The 21,545-nt window shown below is 42.1% G+C and overlaps 3 protein-coding genes across 3 annotated transcripts; 1 reads left to right on the forward strand and 2 right to left on the reverse strand.

The window, feature by feature from the left end:
* Positions 1–5,329: 5,329 nt before the first annotated feature.
* LOC134183294 (dual serine/threonine and tyrosine protein kinase-like) lies at positions 5,330–9,700 on the reverse strand. The gene is made up of 5 exons (XM_062650789.1): positions 9,606–9,700; positions 8,535–9,209; positions 6,954–8,449; positions 6,035–6,290; positions 5,330–5,952 (listed from the first exon to the last, which is right to left on the reverse strand). The coding sequence occupies exons 2-5, from the start codon at positions 9,198–9,200 to the stop codon at positions 5,497–5,499; spliced, it is 2,874 nt and encodes a 957-aa protein (XP_062506773.1). The 5' UTR covers positions 9,201–9,209; positions 9,606–9,700; the 3' UTR covers positions 5,330–5,496.
* A 1,173-nt stretch (positions 9,701–10,873) lies between these two features.
* On the forward strand, positions 10,874–14,803 carry LOC134182955 (dual serine/threonine and tyrosine protein kinase-like). The gene is made up of 4 exons (XM_062650398.1): positions 10,874–11,683; positions 12,124–13,640; positions 13,707–13,962; positions 14,197–14,803. Exons 1-4 carry the CDS (start codon positions 10,874–10,876, stop codon positions 14,653–14,655), a joined length of 3,042 nt encoding a protein of 1,013 aa, XP_062506382.1. The 3' UTR covers positions 14,656–14,803.
* A 1,359-nt stretch (positions 14,804–16,162) lies between these two features.
* On the reverse strand, positions 16,163–19,242 carry LOC134182956 (dual serine/threonine and tyrosine protein kinase-like). The gene is made up of 4 exons (XM_062650399.1): positions 18,971–19,242; positions 17,399–18,894; positions 16,862–17,120; positions 16,163–16,794 (listed from the first exon to the last, which is right to left on the reverse strand). Exons 2-4 carry the CDS (start codon positions 18,859–18,861, stop codon positions 16,378–16,380), a joined length of 2,139 nt encoding a protein of 712 aa, XP_062506383.1. The 5' UTR covers positions 18,862–18,894; positions 18,971–19,242; the 3' UTR covers positions 16,163–16,377.
* Between the last annotated feature and the right edge of the window lie 2,303 nt (positions 19,243–21,545).

Below are 21,545 nucleotides of genomic sequence, written 5' to 3' on the forward strand. Positions count from 1 at the left end.
CGTTCTTTCAATTTTCTTTTTCTGGTGTATTCAAATTATTTGAGAAAACGGATAAGCGTTCAATTTCTGTTAGTTCAAAGCCGGCTATCAGTTCATATATACAACTACGTTCGTTTTCTCGTCAGCAAAGCAATTTCTAATATACTGCACCTAAAATTTACAAATTTGAACTAATAAAATTTTTAAATTTTGATATTTAAAAAAATTAAAATTTAAAAATTTAATTCAATTTTTTTAAAAATTGGTAACGTTAAATTAAAAAATAGAATTTTAATACAAAAAATTGAGAAATTGAAATTTAAAACTTTAAAATTTAAGAATTTAAACTTTGAAATTTGAAATGGCCGAAAGACCCACTGACCCATATTCACCTCAAGTACTAAAAATTTTAAAATAAAATCTTGTTCTACTTCCAAGCATTTACTTTCAAAGTCATGTCGCCTAGACCTTTTCTGTTTATTTTATATAAGAAAAATGCGAATCAGTTGGTCTACTAAAATTCTAGCTATTTCAGCTTCAAATTCCAGGAGTCTTTCTAGTTTCAACATTGCATCCACACTCCACGGGACTGCCAGATGAGCTCAGCCTTTATGCACATCTAATTCTATCTAATTCTAACTAATCAGACTCAATGATTAGACTCTAAAATTTCCTAAATTATTACCTAGACAAGCAGTCCTAGTGTACGTACAAATGTATGTTTGCAGCAGCTGCGAGAGGTGTTTGATCTCCGAGGCTAGTTTGGCTTACTACGCGGCTCTGGTCTGCATACGTGGCAGTCCTGATCATTTGGACCACTGTGGATCAAGTCGTTTGTGTTTTTTGCAGTATCTACGTTTAAGCTGCGGTGACTTGCTACAGCTAGCTGTTTTGGCATTGTTTCCCTATCTATATATCATTTTGTTAGTTGAGATTCAGCTAGAGATCGAAGATCACGGCTTGCCTTGACGTATATAGGTTAGAGAATTGAAGTAGACAGGAAATTGTACAGTTAAACGTGAGTTATTATGAGTAATATGTGTAGATATCATTCATACATAGATGTAGACGGTTTTGAGGGTTGGGGGCAGACACTACAATCTTGTGCAACATAATTATGCTTTATTGGATTTGAGAGTAATTAATGCATTAAGCAAAATAATTATTGCAGGAAAATTATTGGGGCCATGGCCCCCTTGTCCCCACGCTTCCTACATTTATGTGTAGTGTTTATATTGTATCAACATTAGCATTGTTGTTATGTTGATATATTTACTACTATTGTAATTAGTAGTAAATGTAACTTGTCAGTTATTATTTATACTTATGTTGTACATTTAGGGGCTCAAGCAACTTGCACTGATGTTGGAAGTTGTACAGACAATGAGGCAGTGAAGCCTCCTTACACGCCTGTATGTGATGATGCTAGACACATCAGTGGCACATTTTGTGACGAATCTCTTGCACCCGAAGTTCGTGCTAGTAAAGCAGTCGCTGCCTTGTCTACTGATGACAAACATCTCCAGCTGATAGGGAACACCACCGCAGTGCCAGCTGTAACTCTTGAGATTCTCTATCGAGGTCATACTGAACATGGAGTTACCGCTAGAGAATACACAGTTTTTCCTGTGCCTCCTGCTATTGCAGCTTCATTCAATTCTGATCTCTTTTTGAAAGTAGCGAGTGTCATATCTACTGAAGGTCGAGCCTTGTACAACTCAAAACATTTCCAGGACACGGCAATCTTTGAGGACAAGGACTCTGTCTATCGACACGGTCGAGGAGGAATGTCCTGGTTTGACCCATTTGTCAATATTTTTATTGATCCACGATGGGGGCGAGGTCAGGAAGCACCAGGTGAGGATCCCTTTCTAGCATCTGAGTATGCTAGGAAATTTGTACTTGGTCTTCAAGGCCACAACGGCGACTCATTACATGACCACTCTTGCCAGAAATCAATTGCTACATGTAAAGCATTTGTGGCTTACGGTATGGAAAACGCTGATGGCACAGACCGGTATCATGTCAATGTAGAACTTGATGACTATGATCTGGAGCACACTCACTATCCCATGTTTAAAGCGTGTATAGATGCCGGTGCATCTGCGCTAATGTGCTCCTACAATGCCATCAATGGTGTACCCGCTTGTGCCTCTCCACTTATCAATGAGGTTCTAAGAGAGAAGTACAACTTCAAGGGTTATGTAATAGCTGATGTTGGCGCGGTAGAAAGGATATATGAGGCACATCATTACACAGAAAGCTATGAACAAACAGCTCAAGTGGCTTTTCTTGCAGGAATGGACGTTGATAGCAATGACACCGTGTACAGAGACTTCCTTGGACGTGCTCTCGCTGACAATTTGATCTCAGAAAAGCAACTGGATGCCGCAGTCGAGCGAACTTATGCTGAGAGAATGAAAACAGGTGAATGGGATGTAAGCGGCTGCGAGTATGACAAATTGAATGACTCTATTGATGTCCACACTCAACAACATGTCGATATCACCTTAGAGGCAGCTCGCGAGAGCATCGTTCTTCTCAAGAATAATGGTATTTTGCCTTTATCTAAGACATCTCGTGTGGCTGTTGTCGGTCCAAATGCCAAAGCCACGAAGACCCTTATGGGTATTTACAGTGGAATACCAAAAGATGGTGACATTATATCTCCTTTAAAGGGCATTTCAACTAAAGTTGGTCGCAACAACTTGTTTTATGCTTCCGGCTGCAGTGATGTGTGCTGCAAATCTGATCAGTTTTTTAGTGAAGCAGTCGAAGCAGCTCATAATGCTGACGTTGTGATAGCTGTGCTCGGTTTGGAGCCAATTACACACGAAGCAGAAACACGTTCCTGTATACTGGAGGGGGAAATGAATGATCGTGTATCACTCGAACTTCCTGGAATGCAAAATGAGCTCGTCAAGAGAATCATTAAAACGACAAGAACTCCTGTTGTTGCTGTACTCATCAATGGCGGTCCTTTGGCCATCAAGTGGCTGAGTCGCAAGGCGGATGCTATAGTAGAAGCGTGGTATGGCGGAGAGCAAGGCGGCATGGCAATTGCTGATGTTCTATTTGGTGACTACAATCCTGGTGGTCGACTTCCGGTCACTTTCTACCCAGCCTCTTATGTTGATCAAGTGAAAATGAGCGACATGAGAATGAGGGCAGACAAACATCACCCTGGACGTACACACCGGTACTACACTGGCACTCCCATCTACAAGTTTGGTCACGGTCTGTCGTACACTCAGTTTGAGTTCGAAGGCTGTACGGGTCATTCTAGCATCCAACATGCTACAAGTGGGGAGCCGTTTGCTATGCCACTGTGTGTGACAGCTACAAATATTGGAGATAAGGCTGGCGATGTTGTCATTTTAGCCACTGCAGAGGGGGAGATGACTGCCAAAACTGAACCAAAACGTTTTAAAGAGAAGTCACTCTTTGGCTTCAAGCGAATCCACTTGAGACCTCAGGAGAGACAGACCGTCAAATTTCAGTATGAACTTCCATTGAATGTTCAGCCTCGGTCTCGTGTAAAGATTCAAATTGCTGATCGTCGATATGACATTTTGGTTGACTTTGAGCCTCTTTTCGATCCCGAAAGAGTAAAGCTTGGTATACAGGCCATCAATTGGATCAATGAAGATTTCAAGAATCTTGGAGCAACCATTCCTATTGAGCAATGTGTGAGCGAGGTGGCTCTGGCAGGATTTCACTACACTGAGCTGAATTACAAGATGCCCACCAATGCGATTGACATGGACAAGCTACTTGGTATTCGGAATGTGCACATTGCAGCCAGTTGGCAGTGTACCTTCTTCACAGAAGGGGAACGAGAAAAAACCATCGCCGACTTTAAGCACACCATGCAGTTTCTTAAGATCTTGGGAGGAGATGAATTAAACGTGGCCGAGTGTGCTCGAAGCGTTCAGAAAATGGAGAACATTCCTGTCTTTTCTGGCAAGCCAGTGATGAATGAGAAAGAATGGCAGTTGCTGGCCGATGGCTTGAACGAGCTCGGGCGCATCGCAAAGGCTGCAAACATGAAGCTCGGTTATCACCAGCATTTGGGCACGGTCGTAGAGAGCAAAGAGGAGCTGGAACGACTGATGTCCATGACGGACCCGGATCTTGTCGGGCTGTGTGCTGATACGGGACATTTGTATGCGGCGGGAATCGATGTTAATGCCGTTTTTCGAGACTACGGCCGTCGCATTACCCACGTTCACTTGAAAAACGTTCGCAAATGGAAACTAGATTATGTAAAGAAGTATGGCCTCAGCTACTACGACGCTATTGAGTTTGGCTTTTTTACTGCCCCTGGCAGCGTGGAAGGGACTTCGTTTATTGACTTTATTGAGTTGTTTGAGGATCTGAAGAGGGTCGATTACTCGGGATATCTCATGGTGGAAGCTGATGAGAACCCTTACAAAGTGGATCCCTTGCGGCAAGCTTTGATAACGCGCGAGTACCTGAAGATGGCGACGGGACTGTGAAGTTGTGGAGACTACATGAAAACTGACTCAAATAGAAACATGCTTTTGCGCTGATTTCAACGTTTGGTTGAATTCTATGTGTTAGTATATTGTCGGTTGTGCTGGCATAACATTGGGTAGTAAATTGTGCGTGAGACTTGAGTGGTTATCTTGGCAATGCTTAATTTTGTTGCTGTAGTTTGAGGAATTAATTACATCAACTTCAGTTGCATTTTCAGTCGTCACTTTGGTTGAGTCCTAAGATTTCAGTTTTGTAGATTGACTCCCAAAAGTTTGCACAATTGCATGCTTTCTTATTTTGTTTGCATTGTATACCCGAGGCGCGGAAGCGCTAGGATACAGTAACGCCAGCATAGACCAACGAACAAACGACCAACGACGAGCGCTAGAGTTAGATTGTTATCGCTGGTATTATTTTCCAGCTACATGGATTGATTTAGCAGTTGTGTCAAGCAAAGGTCGTTTGCGTACGTAACAAGTGTTGTGTTGATTATGTTTGTGGTGATGGTGGAGTGTCCACCGAGGACGGTGATGGCAATGCCGATGCATGCCGTTTAGCTGTGTGACATCAAGGTGTTTTGAGATACGGCATTACGGACGGCATCTGGGACTGATTGACCGTTTCGTTTGACGAGCAGCGCGAACGCTCTTACGGCCGATCTTATTTATACTTCTATTGTTGATTTGTTTAGATTTGAGGGGCACAGAGATTAGATACATACTGGTATTGTGTCTCATCATTTGGTGAATGATTAGAGCACCAGTAATAGTGTCAAGTATTTTGGAAAATACACCTGCATGCCAATCTCTGCAGCAATCATGCATGTGGCCGAGTTCAGAGGTTATACTTTCTTACAATGAGTCAATTTTGAATTTATAATATGATCATTTGCATTCCACATCGTCGGCAGCACATTTAAATTGCAGGCTTAAAATCGATTATAATATGCACGTATATGAGCTGTGCGATAGTTCTTTAGCAACCACGTGCAGGCTAAAATACGAAGTCATTTCTATGCTACGCTATCCTGCAACTAACCCTATGAGCTGTGTCTGAGTCAGAAGAGTAGCCTTCTTCTTCTTGATCGGGGAAGACAAGATCTTTGATTCTGGATGTCAAATCTTCCATAGACGGTCTGTCTTCTGGACTTTTCCAGCAGTCTTGCATGATGCTGTACCACGCATCTTCGATGTGATCGGCCTTGGCAGGTCGCAGACCCTCCTCGCACACCTTCTTCTGCATTTCGTCTTTCGTGTGGCATTCAGCATAACAAGCTGGTGGCTGCCCGCTTTCATTGAATATCTCCCAGAGAAGGATACCAAATGAGTAGACATCACTGGTGGATCCTACTTTGTAGTTGTCGAGAAACACTTCTGGTGCTTGGTGAAAAGCGGGACAGCCAAGCCAAGAGTCTTCAAAGTAAGACAGTTCAACTTTTAACACGTCAAGTTTGGCTCGCTTCTGTATGTCGAGCTACAAAATCAATTCAATATTCTAATTTAAGCCAGTTTTGTTCATGAAATAATAGTAATCTACTAAAAATGTGCTAACTTACTGAGACAGCGTTTGGCACCAAGTTACAGAATGCTGTGTTCTTCGAGTGCAGGAAAGAGAGACACCGAGAGACGTCGAATGCAATCACTTTTTTCTCGTCAATGCCTAGGCCTGATCTGAGAGCCTCTTGCAGTGTCATTGCTCTTTTTTCCACTACTCGAACGAGCTGTTGTTCTTTTTTCACGTGCAATGGGCTCATAAGTACACCTTCCACTTTTACCACGTATTTGTAGATTTCGTTATTTCCTTGTAGGGCTCTGTCAAACAAGCATTTAATTTTAGTGGATGCATGTGTGCGTTTATGTGGACGTGCACGTACATCTTTGTAAAAAATATAAGACCACATGCATTTTAATGAAACACGACATTATGATGCTGCTACAAATCAGACTATGCAATAATCATTATCTACCACACTCTAGCTTTAATTTTTTTTAATAATATACAAAAAACAAAGATTTTTTAGCAAAGGAGGTTATATTGACCTAAACTGACTAAATTAATATTGTTACAAAGTATGATTTAATGTTAATTTAAAACACTGCAATTTATATTTGATTATGGAAAGTTATAGAGTAATGATAACTGCTGCGTTTTAATTACATAATGTCATGCCGAGAGAGAAGCATGAGTTACGCAGCAAATAGGGGCGGCTTTTCTGGTACTGCTGGAAGAAGGTCACAGCAAACGACAGCTCACTTTCTAAAACTACTGTTCACCAGGTAAAAGTGAACAAGGAAACAACTGGCTGCACAGTAGTGCACAATACTCTGGTGATCTGTGTCACTGCAAGAGCCAAACAACAACAGCATGCATGCACAACACACAGTTGAAACAAACAAACAAGCAAACAGGGGGTGGTGTTTGACTGTTTAACTGCTTGTTATCTTATTTTTATGATAGATTAGCATTGAAATTACCTGAGTGCACAGAATGATAGTGCTGTTCTTTCCCAAGCTAATGGCGACAATGGATTGGATACCTTTAGTACGAGACTACTTTGTGTGTCCACACCGTTCCATGAAGAACACACAAATGTTGAGCTGTGTCGTCCTTCTCCTATCTTTTCTCCTCGTTCAGGTTCTCCTTTTTCGAAATAGCACTGCACAGCGTGAAATCGTAGTAGAAGTAAGGAGATTTTTGGAGTGAATTCTCTGCTAAGACGAAGAATATCATCCTCACTTCTGCCCGATCTCGCCTCACGTAAATCAATCATTTGTTTATGAGATTGAACGTAGGTTTGGTGTTTCTCGTCTAGTTTCATTCTGCAGTTTTTTACAATTCTTGTTGCCAACGGTTTTGCGTCTAGGGTAGACAAGAATTCTTGTGCAATCGACTCTTTCCATTTTTCGTCGAGCTTTACTATTCCCAGCGAAGCTCCTGTTATTTTAGTGAGAATACTGGCACTGACTGTGGAGTCGGTAAACGTCTCTTTTAACGACATACCGACCGCGTCAGGAATAAGATGGAAAAGACCGAGCCCTGATTGAAATGCGCTGTTGCTTTCTCTAGCTTTTTCAATTACACTGACTAAATCAGGATGATCGGACTCAAATGCACTACAAAAAATGTCGTTGAGCATAGCATTAGCGCTTCCCAAGACAACGTTGATAAAAAATGAAAATCCCTTGACATACTTCTCCTTTACTTCTTCTATTCTTTCTGTAATTTCTTCGTTCAAGATGCGCCCCGTCGTGTTGCCAATAGCATGTACGAACGCGACTGCGGGAACAGTTTCGTCTTCATTTTTAAATTCTTTGGCAGTCATTCTTTTTGCTTTTGTAAGAATCTTTGGTTTTGCTACTTTGTATGCATCGAGAACGGCATCTTCGATCGATTGACCTTCTTCGGACAAGAACTGGAGGCAGTCGGTGTAAGCCTTTTCCTCGGCTTCTCCTACTTTATGCAAAATTTTAAGCATCTGAACATCAGACGAAAGTTGGGCAGACCGCGCGCTGAGGGTTCCTTCGGCAAAGCGAGCTACGACCGCGTTTGCCTTTCTAACCGTGCTAAGGATGTGGTCTACGAGCACCCTTTCTAATTTAAAGTTTAGGTGTTCTGTGAAGCTGTCAAATTGTTTGTCGTAGTACGCAGCCTGGTAGACGTCCTCATTTTGTCTACTGGCTTTCGACATTTTGGCAGATACCGCGTGGAAGTTGGATGCGTTCTGATAGGTCTCCTTGTCTAATACAAAACCAAATTGTTTCAGACTTTCAAAAGTTGCTTCAGCTTTGTTCAAAAGGTTTGTTTTGCAATCTTCTACGACGTAAACTGCCGATCCGTCGTTGAATACTTGCTTCTTTCCATCACCGTAGTTCAGCTTCAAGTCTTTGTCTTCGTGATCTATTTTGTTACACACGAACGACAACCTTTTGTCTCCCAATTTGTCTGTAAGGATTTCTAATAGTTGAAGATCCTATCACACAAAGCAAACAAAACAGATTGTTGTCAGCTTTGTTATTGCATATCTACATTTTAGACAAAATATTTAAGCTACTGACCACACTTGTAATAGTCATATTTCCGTTTAACACGTAAACTGGCAGCAATGCAGGATGTGCTATTCTCGTTACCGCTTCAGTTATGGCTGTGTTAATCGTTTCCTTTTCACTCCAGCCAGGGAGATCAACAAATTCCAAATCTGGATATAAGGAGACATTCGGTACGCCGAAAACCAGTTCGACTTCAAAAATTTTTGGGTCTTTTTTTTCTTTGTCGCTAAGACGGATATCTTCTTTTGTTGGGCGATTTTCCTTTAATGGTTCTGTTGGTTTCGGATCTCCCTCAAAGGGTATCTGTTGTTTGTAGGCTCTCTTGCTGTACTTGAGCCTTACCATGCGAGAAGTGCACGGTTCAGGTGCAACCGGTAACCACATACCACCTCCCAAGAGCTCATTTGCGAGTGAGCTTTTGCCTGCATTGACTTGACCAATAAACGCTATTGTTGGTTTGACATCAAGGCTCTTGTCGATTGCTTTTTTTTCTTCGTCTGAAATGATCTTCTTAATTGTAATTTTATCTCCCAAAACCTTTGACTCTACAACCTTTTCAAACGTTGTAAGCATATCTTCGTAGATTCCTTTCAGCTTTTTTTGTCCATAATGATATCGATTGAGAATTGGCTGCCATTTTGCTTTTCGAACGGTAGATCCTTGCAGTTGTGCCATACTTTGTAGCTGTCAATACAAGCACAACAAAATTTACTAAAGTAATTTTCGATTTGTTTTATATCTAGATTGTGTTACACATATCTGCTGCCGAATGGTACATGCACAACCTGTAATCTGTTCTACACTACGCGTGCACACTTAGTCTTATCTTTACACTACTCTATCACACACTATCCTTTGTAGTTATACGTATGCCCATATCTCTCGTCTAGGGTTCCTGATTGTTTGCTCCAGGCGCGCAAGAGGGACTGGGTAAGAGGCGTCTTTAGCCTCGAAGTTCCAGGCCGTCTCCCATTTCTTTTGACAGATTACAATAAAGAGTACTTTACTGGCAATAAGAAGCAAAACACTGTTCCACATAATACATGTGTAGTATTTACAATTGAAAGCGCATTCGTGTACCTGCAGCTGTCTTCGTAGTGGTTCGATTCTAACTTCTCTAGTCGAAATCAGTATTTGGCTGTAGCTACTCGGCGAGATGTCGGTGAATTAGGCTGGGCGAGATTGTCGCGTCTGATTGTCCTACTCATATATACGTTGAAATGACGCAATGTGTATAGTGTGCATGCGTGATTGCTCGATTCTCGATTTTGATTGGCTTCTGTTACAACTCTTCATGGAATATACTCCCTCGGATCACCCGCTAAGAGCATGACATACACCGTTGACACAAAGCGTGGTGTACATACATGACTGCTCGATTCTCGATATTGATTGGCTTGTTTACAACTGTTTAGGGAATATACTCCCTCGGATCACTCGCTAGGAGCATGATGTGTACCGTTGGCATTTGACATACGCAAAGCGTGGTGTGCGTCCATGACTGCTCGATCCTCGATTTGATTGCTCCCACGGGTCACCCGCTTAGAGCAACATGCACCGTTAGACTTTGTATGACTTAAAATGCATGTATGCATACGCTGGAATGACCCAAAGCGTGGTGCGCCTGCATGACTGCTCGATTCTTGATTTTGATTAACTTGTTTCCTACTTGCATTGGTATACTTTTCGTGGGATGCACTCCCACTGATCACCCACTGAGAGCATATCATTTTGTCTCTTTAGCACAAGATGCGGCAATTAATTAATAAGCAATAAGCACTTAAGTAACGCGTATTCGAGAATGGAGAAACCGTGGGAGAACTCTGGATATCTTGAAGGCTTGAGAGTAAAGAGCTAAAATTTACGCATTTCGAAAGCTCGCGACGAGGCGGTTTGATTAGCAGATGCAGACTCGAACTGAACACACTAGAGTATAGATTGGCAATAGCAGGTTCGGCATTTCATCATAATTACTTCTACTAAACGCTCTGCGTGTCTAGATTAGTTGTGTATACATGCACGTGCAAGTATAATTAAAAGCACCGCTAAAAGCAAATCTATAGCTATTTGAGTTTGTCCACATCGTCGGAGTAATCGCTGTTTGAAGATTTCTCTTATTCTTGCATTAGCTGTAATTCCAATAAGGTAAATCAAAGAGAACTAAATTTTATGATAACGAAGTGGCACAATGAGACCGTTCCTCCCGCACACTCACTCATGCACGAGTAACTCCTCCTGTCTAATCTTGATCACACAAAGCTCACGGTTTGCCCGTTTTTAGAACAGACGTCGCGTGTTCAAGTTGAGCTGCGACTTACTTATCAACTTACGTTGTATCGTTTGGATCGATGGCAACGTCTCGGCTTGTCGGTTCCCTGCACAACTTTCAAGATAGATTTCACGTGTTTGAAAATCATCGTACTAGCGTTCGCCACATCTACAATGAAACTCAAGACGCGTGGCTCAAATGGCGTAAAATCGGAGCCAGTTTGCCTCGCAGGAATTCTCAGAACGAACCTCCTACGGCCAACGACAGCATTCCAGACAAAGACAATCAACGCTCATCTAATGACTCATCAGAAGATTCGGTTTTGTTTGAAACTCAGATGGCCAACGTCATCAAACTATTAAGCGAGAAACCGACACTCGTATTTGTTGGTCAACTGAAAAGCGGTAAAAGTACGCTCGCAAATCTTATTCTACAACAGCGTGTTCTTCCGTCTGATGAAGGGCCATGCACGGCTCGAATGGTAAAGCTAAAATTTAGTGAAGAGGCTAGCGGCGGAGCAGGTAAAGCATACTTGCAACTGCTAAGAGCAGACGGCACTGTTATTGGCGAACGAAAGGAACTAGAAACCATGGAAGATTCACAAGGAACCCATCGTTTACTGATCCCGCGAGATATAGTAAGTCTTGGTCGTGAAACAGGGTTTGGAGAAAGACACCGCGAGTTTTGGAAAGACGGAAAAGCAGCGGAAAACGTAGCTTGGGTAGAGATTTACTGCTCTCATCCACTGTTAAAGTATATTCAAGTTGTAGATTCGCCAGGAAAGGGAGAAAATAAGCAACTAGATGAGCTGGTAAACGACACCGTATCGCATGGCCTCGTGCAGACGCTAGTGTACGTCATTGACGGATGCCGAGGATTAACGACAAAGGTGAGAAACAGATTTGCGTTCACATGCTCGACAATACAATACGTATACATTGTATATATCCTCACTAATCGCGTACTACGGTATCTGTGATGGCTGCATGATTGTGCACGCATTCAATATACATATCTTTTTGCACAAATAGTGCAGTATTCTCTCAAGTGGGTTGCAAAACATGCAACAAAGAGCGTGAATACAAACAGGAGCGGGCACACAAGACAGTGAATGTACTATTAAACTTACAACCACTTCTATATACACTCAAGCCAAGCCATTTCCTTGGTGATATCATTTGTGCTATAACCGCTCTATTTCAACACCTTTATACGAAGGCCCATTTTATAGGCTCTATTCGCAATCGTGCAAACCGACGAATTTTTAAATTCGTGCGTGTGCGTGTGTTGTATTGAAATAGCACTTAATGTAATTATGAACGTTTGTAGGACAAAAGTGACTTACGCTGGATCAAAAATCAATTGAGAGAAGACGGCAGAGGTAAAGCAAAGATACTATTTGTGTGTACTCGCATAGACGAAGCTCTTAGAGAAGACGATGACGAACCACCACCCATGTTACCGCCGGAAGAGCTACCAGAAGACAGTGACGACGATCAAGACCACTTGGGTACTAAGCAAGATACATGTAACGACGAGTACACCCACTCTGACATTACAAGCAGTGACAAAGAACAATGCAACCTTCTTGAATATTCTACTAGAATCCACGAACGAGTTTTTGACAGCTTAGTTACTGAAGAATTTCTTGCTACTGAACAAGGCATGTCGTCACACGATCAGTGTCCCCTTTTTCACGCCGTCTCTGCCTACGCTGCAAGAGAGTTGGCACAAGAGGAAGACGAAAATCCATTTGTTAGAGATATTATAAGGTTTGAAGAGTGTCTAGCAGAAACTATTGTTGAAAACCTAAATGTTCATTTAAAAAGCGCGTTAGAGGAATTGATAACGGAGCAAGTGATGCTACTAGAAACTGTTTTCCAATTCAAATTTAGTCATGCTCGTACAGGCATTGAAGCTCAACGCAAGATTGATTTTATAACAACAATAGAAAAGAGAGTATACCAAAAACTGAAAACGATGACAGGAGAAACTTGTTCGTCTCAACTAGAAGACTTGATTAAAGAACTGAAAGCTACTTGTCTCAAAACCTTGCCCCAGCAAGCGGCTAGTGAAACTTTCTTAGTGGATGAAAACGAGACGAATTTCAAGAAACGAGATAAAAAGGTAGCAAAACAAGTTCGCGACTTTGTTTGCGACAAATTGAACGAAAAATTTTGTAAACGCGTTCGAGATCAAATGAAGGTGTTAAATGTGGCAGAAACTGTTGAGAGATGCGTAAAGTCTATGCAAGATCAAGTACAAGGCGATTTGCAGGTGGTCCGCGCTGTCACAATTTTAGCTAAAGCAGCGTATACGCCAGTGTTGAAACCCGACATTGTAAAAGAAGGATTGCCCTTGAAGCTGATATTCAAAGACTTTTTTAAAAGTTTTTTTGCAAGTAAGGAGTTAGAATCAAAATACACAAACGAATGGAAGAAAACAGTTGCAGAAAGCTTTTTAAAGTCGCTTGATCCAAAGAAGCTTGCTAGAGTGTACTGCACAGAAGTGCAAGATACAGTAGAGAAAGCACACGCGAAATTTTCTATTAGCTTTGCGGATTTAGAAGCTGCAGCACAAGAAATTGGCAAAGAAGCACGAGGTCAACAAAGCCAAATTCGACTAAGTGATGGATACGAATTGGTCAATGTTTTCTTGAAATCAAAATCATTTCTGGGTTCTTTTCAGCATGGTATGCCTGGCAAAGGAGAAGTTATTGGGGTGGGTCCAACAACCACCGTCTACAAATGCCAAGGAGGATCGTGGGGTGATGTTGTTTTAAAAGCTCGCAAGCCGTGGCCTCCAGTATCAGGAGGAGTCTGGCCTGCATCTTTGTATTTTGCCAGGTAAGGTTACTTCAAGATGTCTTTACATCAGTTAACTAACTAATATCTGAAATCTTTATATTCCAGTGAATGTTTGGATCACAAAAATGTACAAAAAGCCATTGGATTTCTCTTTCCTAGCAAAGACCCGGTTGACGAGATCTGGGTGTTGGAAGAATCTTGTCTTTGCAGTTTGGAAGACGTTTTCAAGGGAACTCCTAGTCTTAGTCTTCAACTCAGCGGTCTGTCGTGGCTTAACATAGCAAGAGATGCAGTGGATGGATTGCTGCATCTTTTTTGCCAAGGAATTCCGCACCACAATATCAAGCCATCCAATGTACTGGTAAGCACATCGCTTTCGTGGTACACATTCACGTATTTAATTGTTAAAAATATACAAGACTAAATTTCTAAGCGCCATGTTTGGTTCGCTCAATTGTTTAGTGGCTACAACGTACGTTTAGAAAATTGTCTTGTCTTGTATACGTTTCTGTAGAAATTGAGCTTCTTTTGCAGCAGATTTATAATTACTATAGTTTGATTGTCTTCGTATACCAATTTCTACTTACCTTTATAGCTCTCCCAACGTCTTGAAGCAAGACTAAGCGATATGGGTATGTACGACATCGCCAGCATGAAGGACAGCAAAATTACAAGAGCCGTATATTTCGTTGCTCCGGAGTTGATTTCGGAAAGCGAAGGTGTGGTTGCTACGGATGTCTATTCTATTGGCATTTTGTTGTGGTACTTGTTTAAAGCTTACAGCACAGAAACAAAGCCTCCTACAGCTGTACCAGATCCCAAAGACTACACTGTTCGCACTAACGGTTCTACAGCCTCCGCGTTTTTAGCCAAAGTGGGTAATCCAGAAATTCAGCTACGGCCCAATTTAGAAAAATGGAGCAGTCCTAACCATAGGCTGAGAGATGCTGCTGATCTTATGAAAAACTGCTGGCATCACGACAGCTCTAAAAGACCCGATTGCGGACGTCTGAAAGGTGAACTTCAAATGCTGACAAAAGAGCTCAAGAAGTAAACTGTGCTAGCTACTTGATGACTTGAAGGGATTTTGTTTTTAGATGTTTTTTCAATAATGTTGCGCTAGCCGACTTCGTGTCTCACCTTGTTTGTTGTACATTTAGTATGGCAATTATAGAGCAAATACAACCAACTTTGAAGCTCGATACATGTAAATGGATAACTCAAATGCACGTATTCTACGTACTATGCCATCGGTTACTCCAGTTGAACTTCTAGGATGTCGTTAGCAATGTGATACGTATTTCTGTGGGTTGGCAACAAAGCGTCGCCGCTATTCCCAAGGGTACGAAATGAGTGAACGAAATGACTACATGCAGCATGGTTCACGTACAATTTGCCGTTCGAAAGACGTGTAAATATACGTGCAACTTCTTGCTTTGTTGTTGCGATCAATTCTGTAATCGAAATCGATTGATGTGCACGTTTTGATCTAGTTGGACTGATTTGGGCAAATCTTTGCTTTTGAGTATCACTTACACGCTGCAGTGGCGTGATGCGTGGTGAGACGTACCAACTGCATGATCAACTCTTGATTAGATTGTCTCACACGGAATTGCTACTCTTCGTGGAATGTGCTCCCACGGATCACTCGTGTATGACTCTCGATTTTGATTAGATTGTCTCACAAGGGATTGCTACTCTTCGTGGAATGTGCTCCCACGGGTCACTAGCATGTCGTGGACTGTTAGATATCGTAGTTGAACGGACACAAGAACAACGACTACATTGTTGGTTGTCATGTAAACTGACTTATTAATTAAATGTGTTGTGTTTAGTCCGCTAAAAGCTACTTTAGACGTTGTGCAGCCAGAGTGCCGTGCCCTTTGTCTTATCATCACACAGCGGGTGGGTAATTTAGGCACTGTACTTGCATGTTTAGGACGTTGGCGCGTGTGCAAGGCAATCAGCTATAAATCTACTCAAAGAACGCTCAACTGTAGTAGTTTGGAATTGATGGCAACGTCCGGGCTACCCGATTCGTTGCACGACTTTCAGTGCAACGGACGAGATAGTCGGATTGCAAGTGGTTCCCTTGTCGATAACGCCATTGCCGCCGAGCCACAGATTCTTTATCTCTCTTACTTGTCCGTACATTTTCACAACAGAATGCTTGCCTCTCGTGTCATCGTCTGGTCCCATTCTAACCGTATTCTGGCACACAGACACTTAATTAACAAATTGTAAAATTAATATTAAATTTTTTAAAATATATACGCGAAACAGTTTATCAACATATGGCAATTACAAAATTTAAGATTGCTTTACAGCCTGCTTTGCGTTTCTCGTTTTCTATGTCAACCAATACGGTACGGTCACTTAATTAATTAAGACGCTCATGCAGGCTTCTGTTTTTGCTGTTTTTGGAGATATGTAAAACATGCATGCAGAGCGGTATTGGGCTTGTCTGATCTAGACAACAGTATAGTCTAGTAGACTACGTAAAGTAGCCTAGCGTGTAAACATGCATAGTAACGACTAAAGTGTACATTTGCCGGTTTCTGCTGCACTTAATTAATTAAACTTGTGGGCCTTTGGCTAGATCCAAACATATACACTTGCAGGTCGTTAGTAGCCAATTTTGAAATAACCAATCATCAATACTTATAATTATTGAACTACAAACATTCAAATTTGGATTTCAAATCGATCAGATACGCATACGTGCTCGGCGATACTTCGGATAACAATTTACACGCAAACTACAATACGAAGGTCTTCAATCTAAGTCGGTAGAGTATCCTACTACTTGTTTTGCAAGATCTTGGATTCTTGACATCAGCTGTTTTACAGACGGTCGATCTTCTGGCATTTTCCAGCAGTCTTGCATGATAGCGTACCACTCATCTTCGACGCTAGCGGCTTTTTCAGGTCGCAGACCGTCGTCGCACACTTTCTTCTGCATTTCGTCTTTGGTGTGGCATTCAGCATAACATGCTGGCGGTTGCAAGCTTTCATTGAATATCTCCCAGAGAAGAATACCAAATGAGTAGACATTACTGCTAACATCTATGGCGCTTTCATTACGAAACACTTCTGGTGCTTGATGAAATGCGGGGCACTTAAGCCAAGAGTCGTCAAAAAGAGACTCTCTGAGTTTCAGCATATCTAATTTTGCTCGCTTTTCTTTGTCGAGCTACAAAAATAATTTAATGTTTTAATTCAATTGTTTCTGTCATATCCCTATATGTATATGTACTCACTGAGAAATCGTTTATCACCAAGTTGCGGAGTACGATGCTCTCCGAATGCAAAAATGACAGACATTGACAGACGTCAAGTGCGATCAGCTTCTTCTCGTAACTGCTTAGACCTGATCTAAGAGCTTCTGGCAGCGTCATTGCCCTCTTTTCCATTAATTGGACTAGTCGTTGTGTTTCATCTTTAGTATCTAATGGACTGATGAAAACACCTTCCACTTTTACAACACATTTGTAGATTTGGTCATTTCCTTGTAGAGTTCTACAAACAAACATTTGTCATGTTGTACTTACGTCTAGGAGTGAAATGTATGCGAGCGAAAGGGCATGACATAATGTGTGCACTTGTGCATCTAGTTTCATCTCTTGGTGGTCTCTTTCACTAAACAGGCAAACAACAACATGCAGTAGCAAGAGCTCATATAATAGCAATAACAACAGGAACAGTTTGAAGGAAACGTAGGGTTAGTGTTTGGATTCTTGTACATTTTGATTTATGTATTCTAAGTATATTGGCGTCTTAAAATTGAATCTGATTACCTCAATGCGTAGAATGGTTGCGCCACATGTTCACACGCCTTTTGCAACGGTGCATTGAATACCTTTATTACCAGGCTATCGTGTTTGTCTACACCGTTGCACGAAGAATACGCAAATGTCGAGCTGTGCCTTCCTTCTCCTATCATTTCTCCTCGTTCTGGTTCTCCTGTTTCAAAACAGCACTGCATCGCGTAAAGCCGTAGTAGAAGTAAGGAGATTTTTGGAGTAAATTCTGTGCGAAAGTAAAGAATATCATCCTGACTTCTCAATTTCGCCTTATGTAATTCAATTATTTGCTCATGAGATTGAACATAGTTTCGATGTTTTTCGTCTAATTTCCTCTTGCAGTTATCTACAATCCTTGTTGCCAACTGTGTCACGTCTAGTATAGACAATATTTCTTGTGCAATCGACTCTTTCCATTTCTCGTCGAGGTCTACTAGCCCCACCAAAGTTTTTGTCAAAGCTTTAAAGAGCTTAGGAACACCGGTGGTGACGTCATTAAACGTCTGTCTCAGCGACATATTGACCGCTTCAGGAATAAGACAAAAGAGATCGAGCCCTGCTTCATACGCTTTGCCGCTTTCTTTAGTGCTTTCAGCTATACTGAACAAATTGGGGTGATCGGACTGAAACATACAGCGCCAAATGTCGCAGATCATAACGTTAAAGCTTCCCATTGCGACTTGGAAAAGGAGTTCAAAACTCTTGACATATTTCTCCTTTACTTCTTCTATTCTTTTCGTGATTTCTTGGTTCAAGATGCGCATCGTCATGTTGGCAATAGTATCTATGAACGCGACAGCGGGAACGGTTTCGTCTTCATTTTCAAAGTTAAAGTCTTCGGCAGTTATTATCTTAGCGTTTCTAAGAATTCTTGGATTTGTTGCTTTGCACGCATCGTGAACGGCAACTTCAATTGATTTACGTTCTTGGGACAAGAACTCGAGACAGTCGGTGTAGCCCTTTTTTTCAGCTTCTTCTGCTTTTTGCAGAATTTCAAGCATTGAAACATTCGAAGAAGCAGACCGTGTGCTGATTGTTCCTTCGGCAAAGCGAGCTACGACTGCGTTTGCCTTTCTAATCGTACTAAGAACATGGTGCACCAGGATCTTTTCTAATTTGAGGTTTAGGTGTTTTGTAAAGTTATCAAATTGCTCTTTGTAATACTCAGCCTGGTAAACATCTTTGCCAAGTCTACTGGCTTTTAACATTTTGACAGATACCGGATGAAAACTGGATGCGTTCCGATCGGTACCTGTGTCTGATACAAACCCATATGTCATTAGACCGTCAAACGTTGCTTGAGCCTTGTTTAGAAGGACTTTTTTACAATCTCCATGAACATAAACTGCCGATCCGTCGCCGGAAACTTGCAACTCGCCGTCACCGTGGTCCCGCCTCAAATTTTCTTCTTCGTGATCTATTTTGTTGCACACGAACATCAGCCTCCTGTTGCCCATTTTGTTTGTGAGAATTTCTATGAGTTTACGATCCTATTACACAAAGCATACAAACAAACATTGTCCGCTATAGATTTCCGTGTATTTACATTTTTATTGAGCTACTAACCTCTTTTGTGACAGTGAGATTTCCGTCTAAAACGTAAACAGGCAGCAATGCAGGATGTGTTATTCTCGTTACCGCTACATTAATGGCTTCGTTAAGCGCTGATTTCTCACCCCAACCAGGAAGATCAACAAATTCCAGACCTGGATACAAAACAGGATTTGGTACTCCGAAGAGCAATTCGACTTCAAACACTCTTGGATCCTTTTTCTCTTCGTCGCTAAGCTGAATATCTTTTACAGTTGGCCGAATTCTGTTTTTAAACGACTGTCTCGGTTCTGGCTTTCCCTCAAAGGGTATCTGTTCCTTGTAAAGACTCGTGTAGTACTTGAGCCTTACCATGCGAGATGTGCACGGATCAGGTGCAACCGGTAACCATGTGCCCTCTCCTAAGAGCTCATTTGCAAGTGAGCTTTTACCTGCATTGACTTGGCCAAAAAACGCTATTGTTGGCTTAACACCAAGACGCTTCTGGATTTCTTCGATTTCTTTGACTGAAATTATTTGACCGATTGTAATTTGCTTATCTGATTTTTCAACTTCTTCAAACGTTTTAAGCATATCTTGGAAGATCAGTTTTATCGTTTTTTGTCCGTAATGATAGCGATTCAAAATTGGCCGCCATTTTGCTTCGGGAGGAGTAGCCTGTTGCACTTGTGCCATGCTGTGTAATTTCTGTCAAACATACAAACAAAACAGTTAGTCTTAAAACTCAGTATAAACGTAAAGTCTCTACTACGTGTCGGCTTTGTCGATTGAGCTCAGCCCACTGCGAACAAATTAATGCGTTTACGGAGGACTGCCACGGATCTAGCGAGAATGCCGAATGTGAATGCAAAGATACTAAGAAGATCTGCCTTCTTGCCGTCAGTGGTTCCTCTCTAAAAGTAAAATGGTGTCGGTGGAACTGTTTTTCGCTCAGACATGTACAGAACTTCTCATTACTACCGTACGGCTTACCTATAGTTGCTCGAGTATTTGTTTATCTTTGTTCTTTTAATATCCGAAGAGAAACGTTCAGCGCGCCGTCTAGTGTGTGCTACAGAGGACGTTCCTATTTTCACATCCGGTTTGTTCAATTTCTCTTGCCGTTGATTGTGTAGAAGGTTCCAATCCCGGATGTAGAATGGGAACGTTCTCTGTTGCAGCTCTTCCGCGCAGTCGCTGAGCTAAACGCACGTGAATCGCGCGAGGAGGAGGAGCTTTGCTGGAGCTTTCGAGACCCCGGATCCGGTTTCATAGCGTGGATAGGGCTAATTCGATTGACTAAAGAGCTCTTTAGTGTAATTGCTCTTGATTCATGAAGCGCAAAGTATCCCTCCGCGGAGAGCGCTTCACGAAAGCCAACGAAGTTGTTGTTGGACAAATTGCTTACGTTAATTAATAATGGGCCCAGAAATGGCCTACATGGGGCTGCTCCGGTAAAACTACTCTCCTCAGCAGCGTTTCTTTCTACTCAATTTATCTGCAGGTTTGAAACCGATGTAGCAGTGTTCACCACTCTTGCGCGTCTACTCTGGAAATGGCGTGAGAACTACCGCCGGCCCTGTTTCACTCAGCGGTTTATTGACCTCTCCAGACGGGATTTGAGTCCACGTCATGATCACATGGCGCAGTCTTTCTGACAGCTGTAGACTACTTCTAGTGAGTACTGATTGAAAATGGGGGGTGTGGATTCGCTGGACTGGACTACTGCTGGACTCCAATCCGCACCTCACTAGCTTCAGTCTACCTAGGTAATTCTTGCCACGTCGTTTTTTGCCAGGTTCGCTGCAAAGAATCTACATACGAGTGTACATGATGTACTGTAATACCTAAAAAATACGTACACACGGCATGTGGAATTGCCTAAGTAAATGCGCAAGTGCAGTAGCATGCATCACCGACCTCGCCCACTCCTAGTCGGTAGCCACGCCCATTTCGCGAGAGGGAAAGACCTGGTGACGTATTAACAACGTGAATACGTGAAATGTGTGGTATGATTGATAATGAAGCTGAAATGGACTTTAACGAAACAGTTAAACGTAGTTGAATTCGCTCGGAGTCGCGCTGCTACGCTGCTGCGTTCACGTGGGCCATGCATGCAACTGAAGTCGAGTTTTCAAAAAGTGGAGCGGTCATGGCCACTGCTGCCGCTGCGGCTTCGTGGGCACTGCATCATTTTGATGTAGGAAATGAGCATGACTACCTAACAATATACATACCCATCCCTAGTAGGTACCCATCATCTTCTCAAAACGTTTCTAGCTAACTTGTCTATCTATCAAGCTGAAGAGATCAACTACTGGTGCACGTAGTATTTACCGTACAAAGGACGTACTCGCAGCTGTCGTTGCTGGTGCACTCCAACCTCTGGAATGGAATGGAACTAGAGCTCTTCGACAAATCTCTGCGTGCGATCGTTGTATTGTGTTTACCAATTATTGTTATCTATCACCCACGCAACACATGCACGCAATGACGCATTCGTGGGCAGATTACTGCTCGACTCTCGATTTTGATTGGTTGGTCTCACACCGCAGTACCTCTCTTCCTGGAATGTGCTCTCACGGATCACAAGCTAAGTGCATGTGGGTTG

Source organism: Corticium candelabrum, chromosome 8 (genome assembly GCF_963422355.1).
Source record: "Corticium candelabrum chromosome 8, ooCorCand1.1, whole genome shotgun sequence".
NCBI classification, from domain to species: Eukaryota; Metazoa; Porifera; class Homoscleromorpha; order Homosclerophorida; family Plakinidae; genus Corticium; species Corticium candelabrum.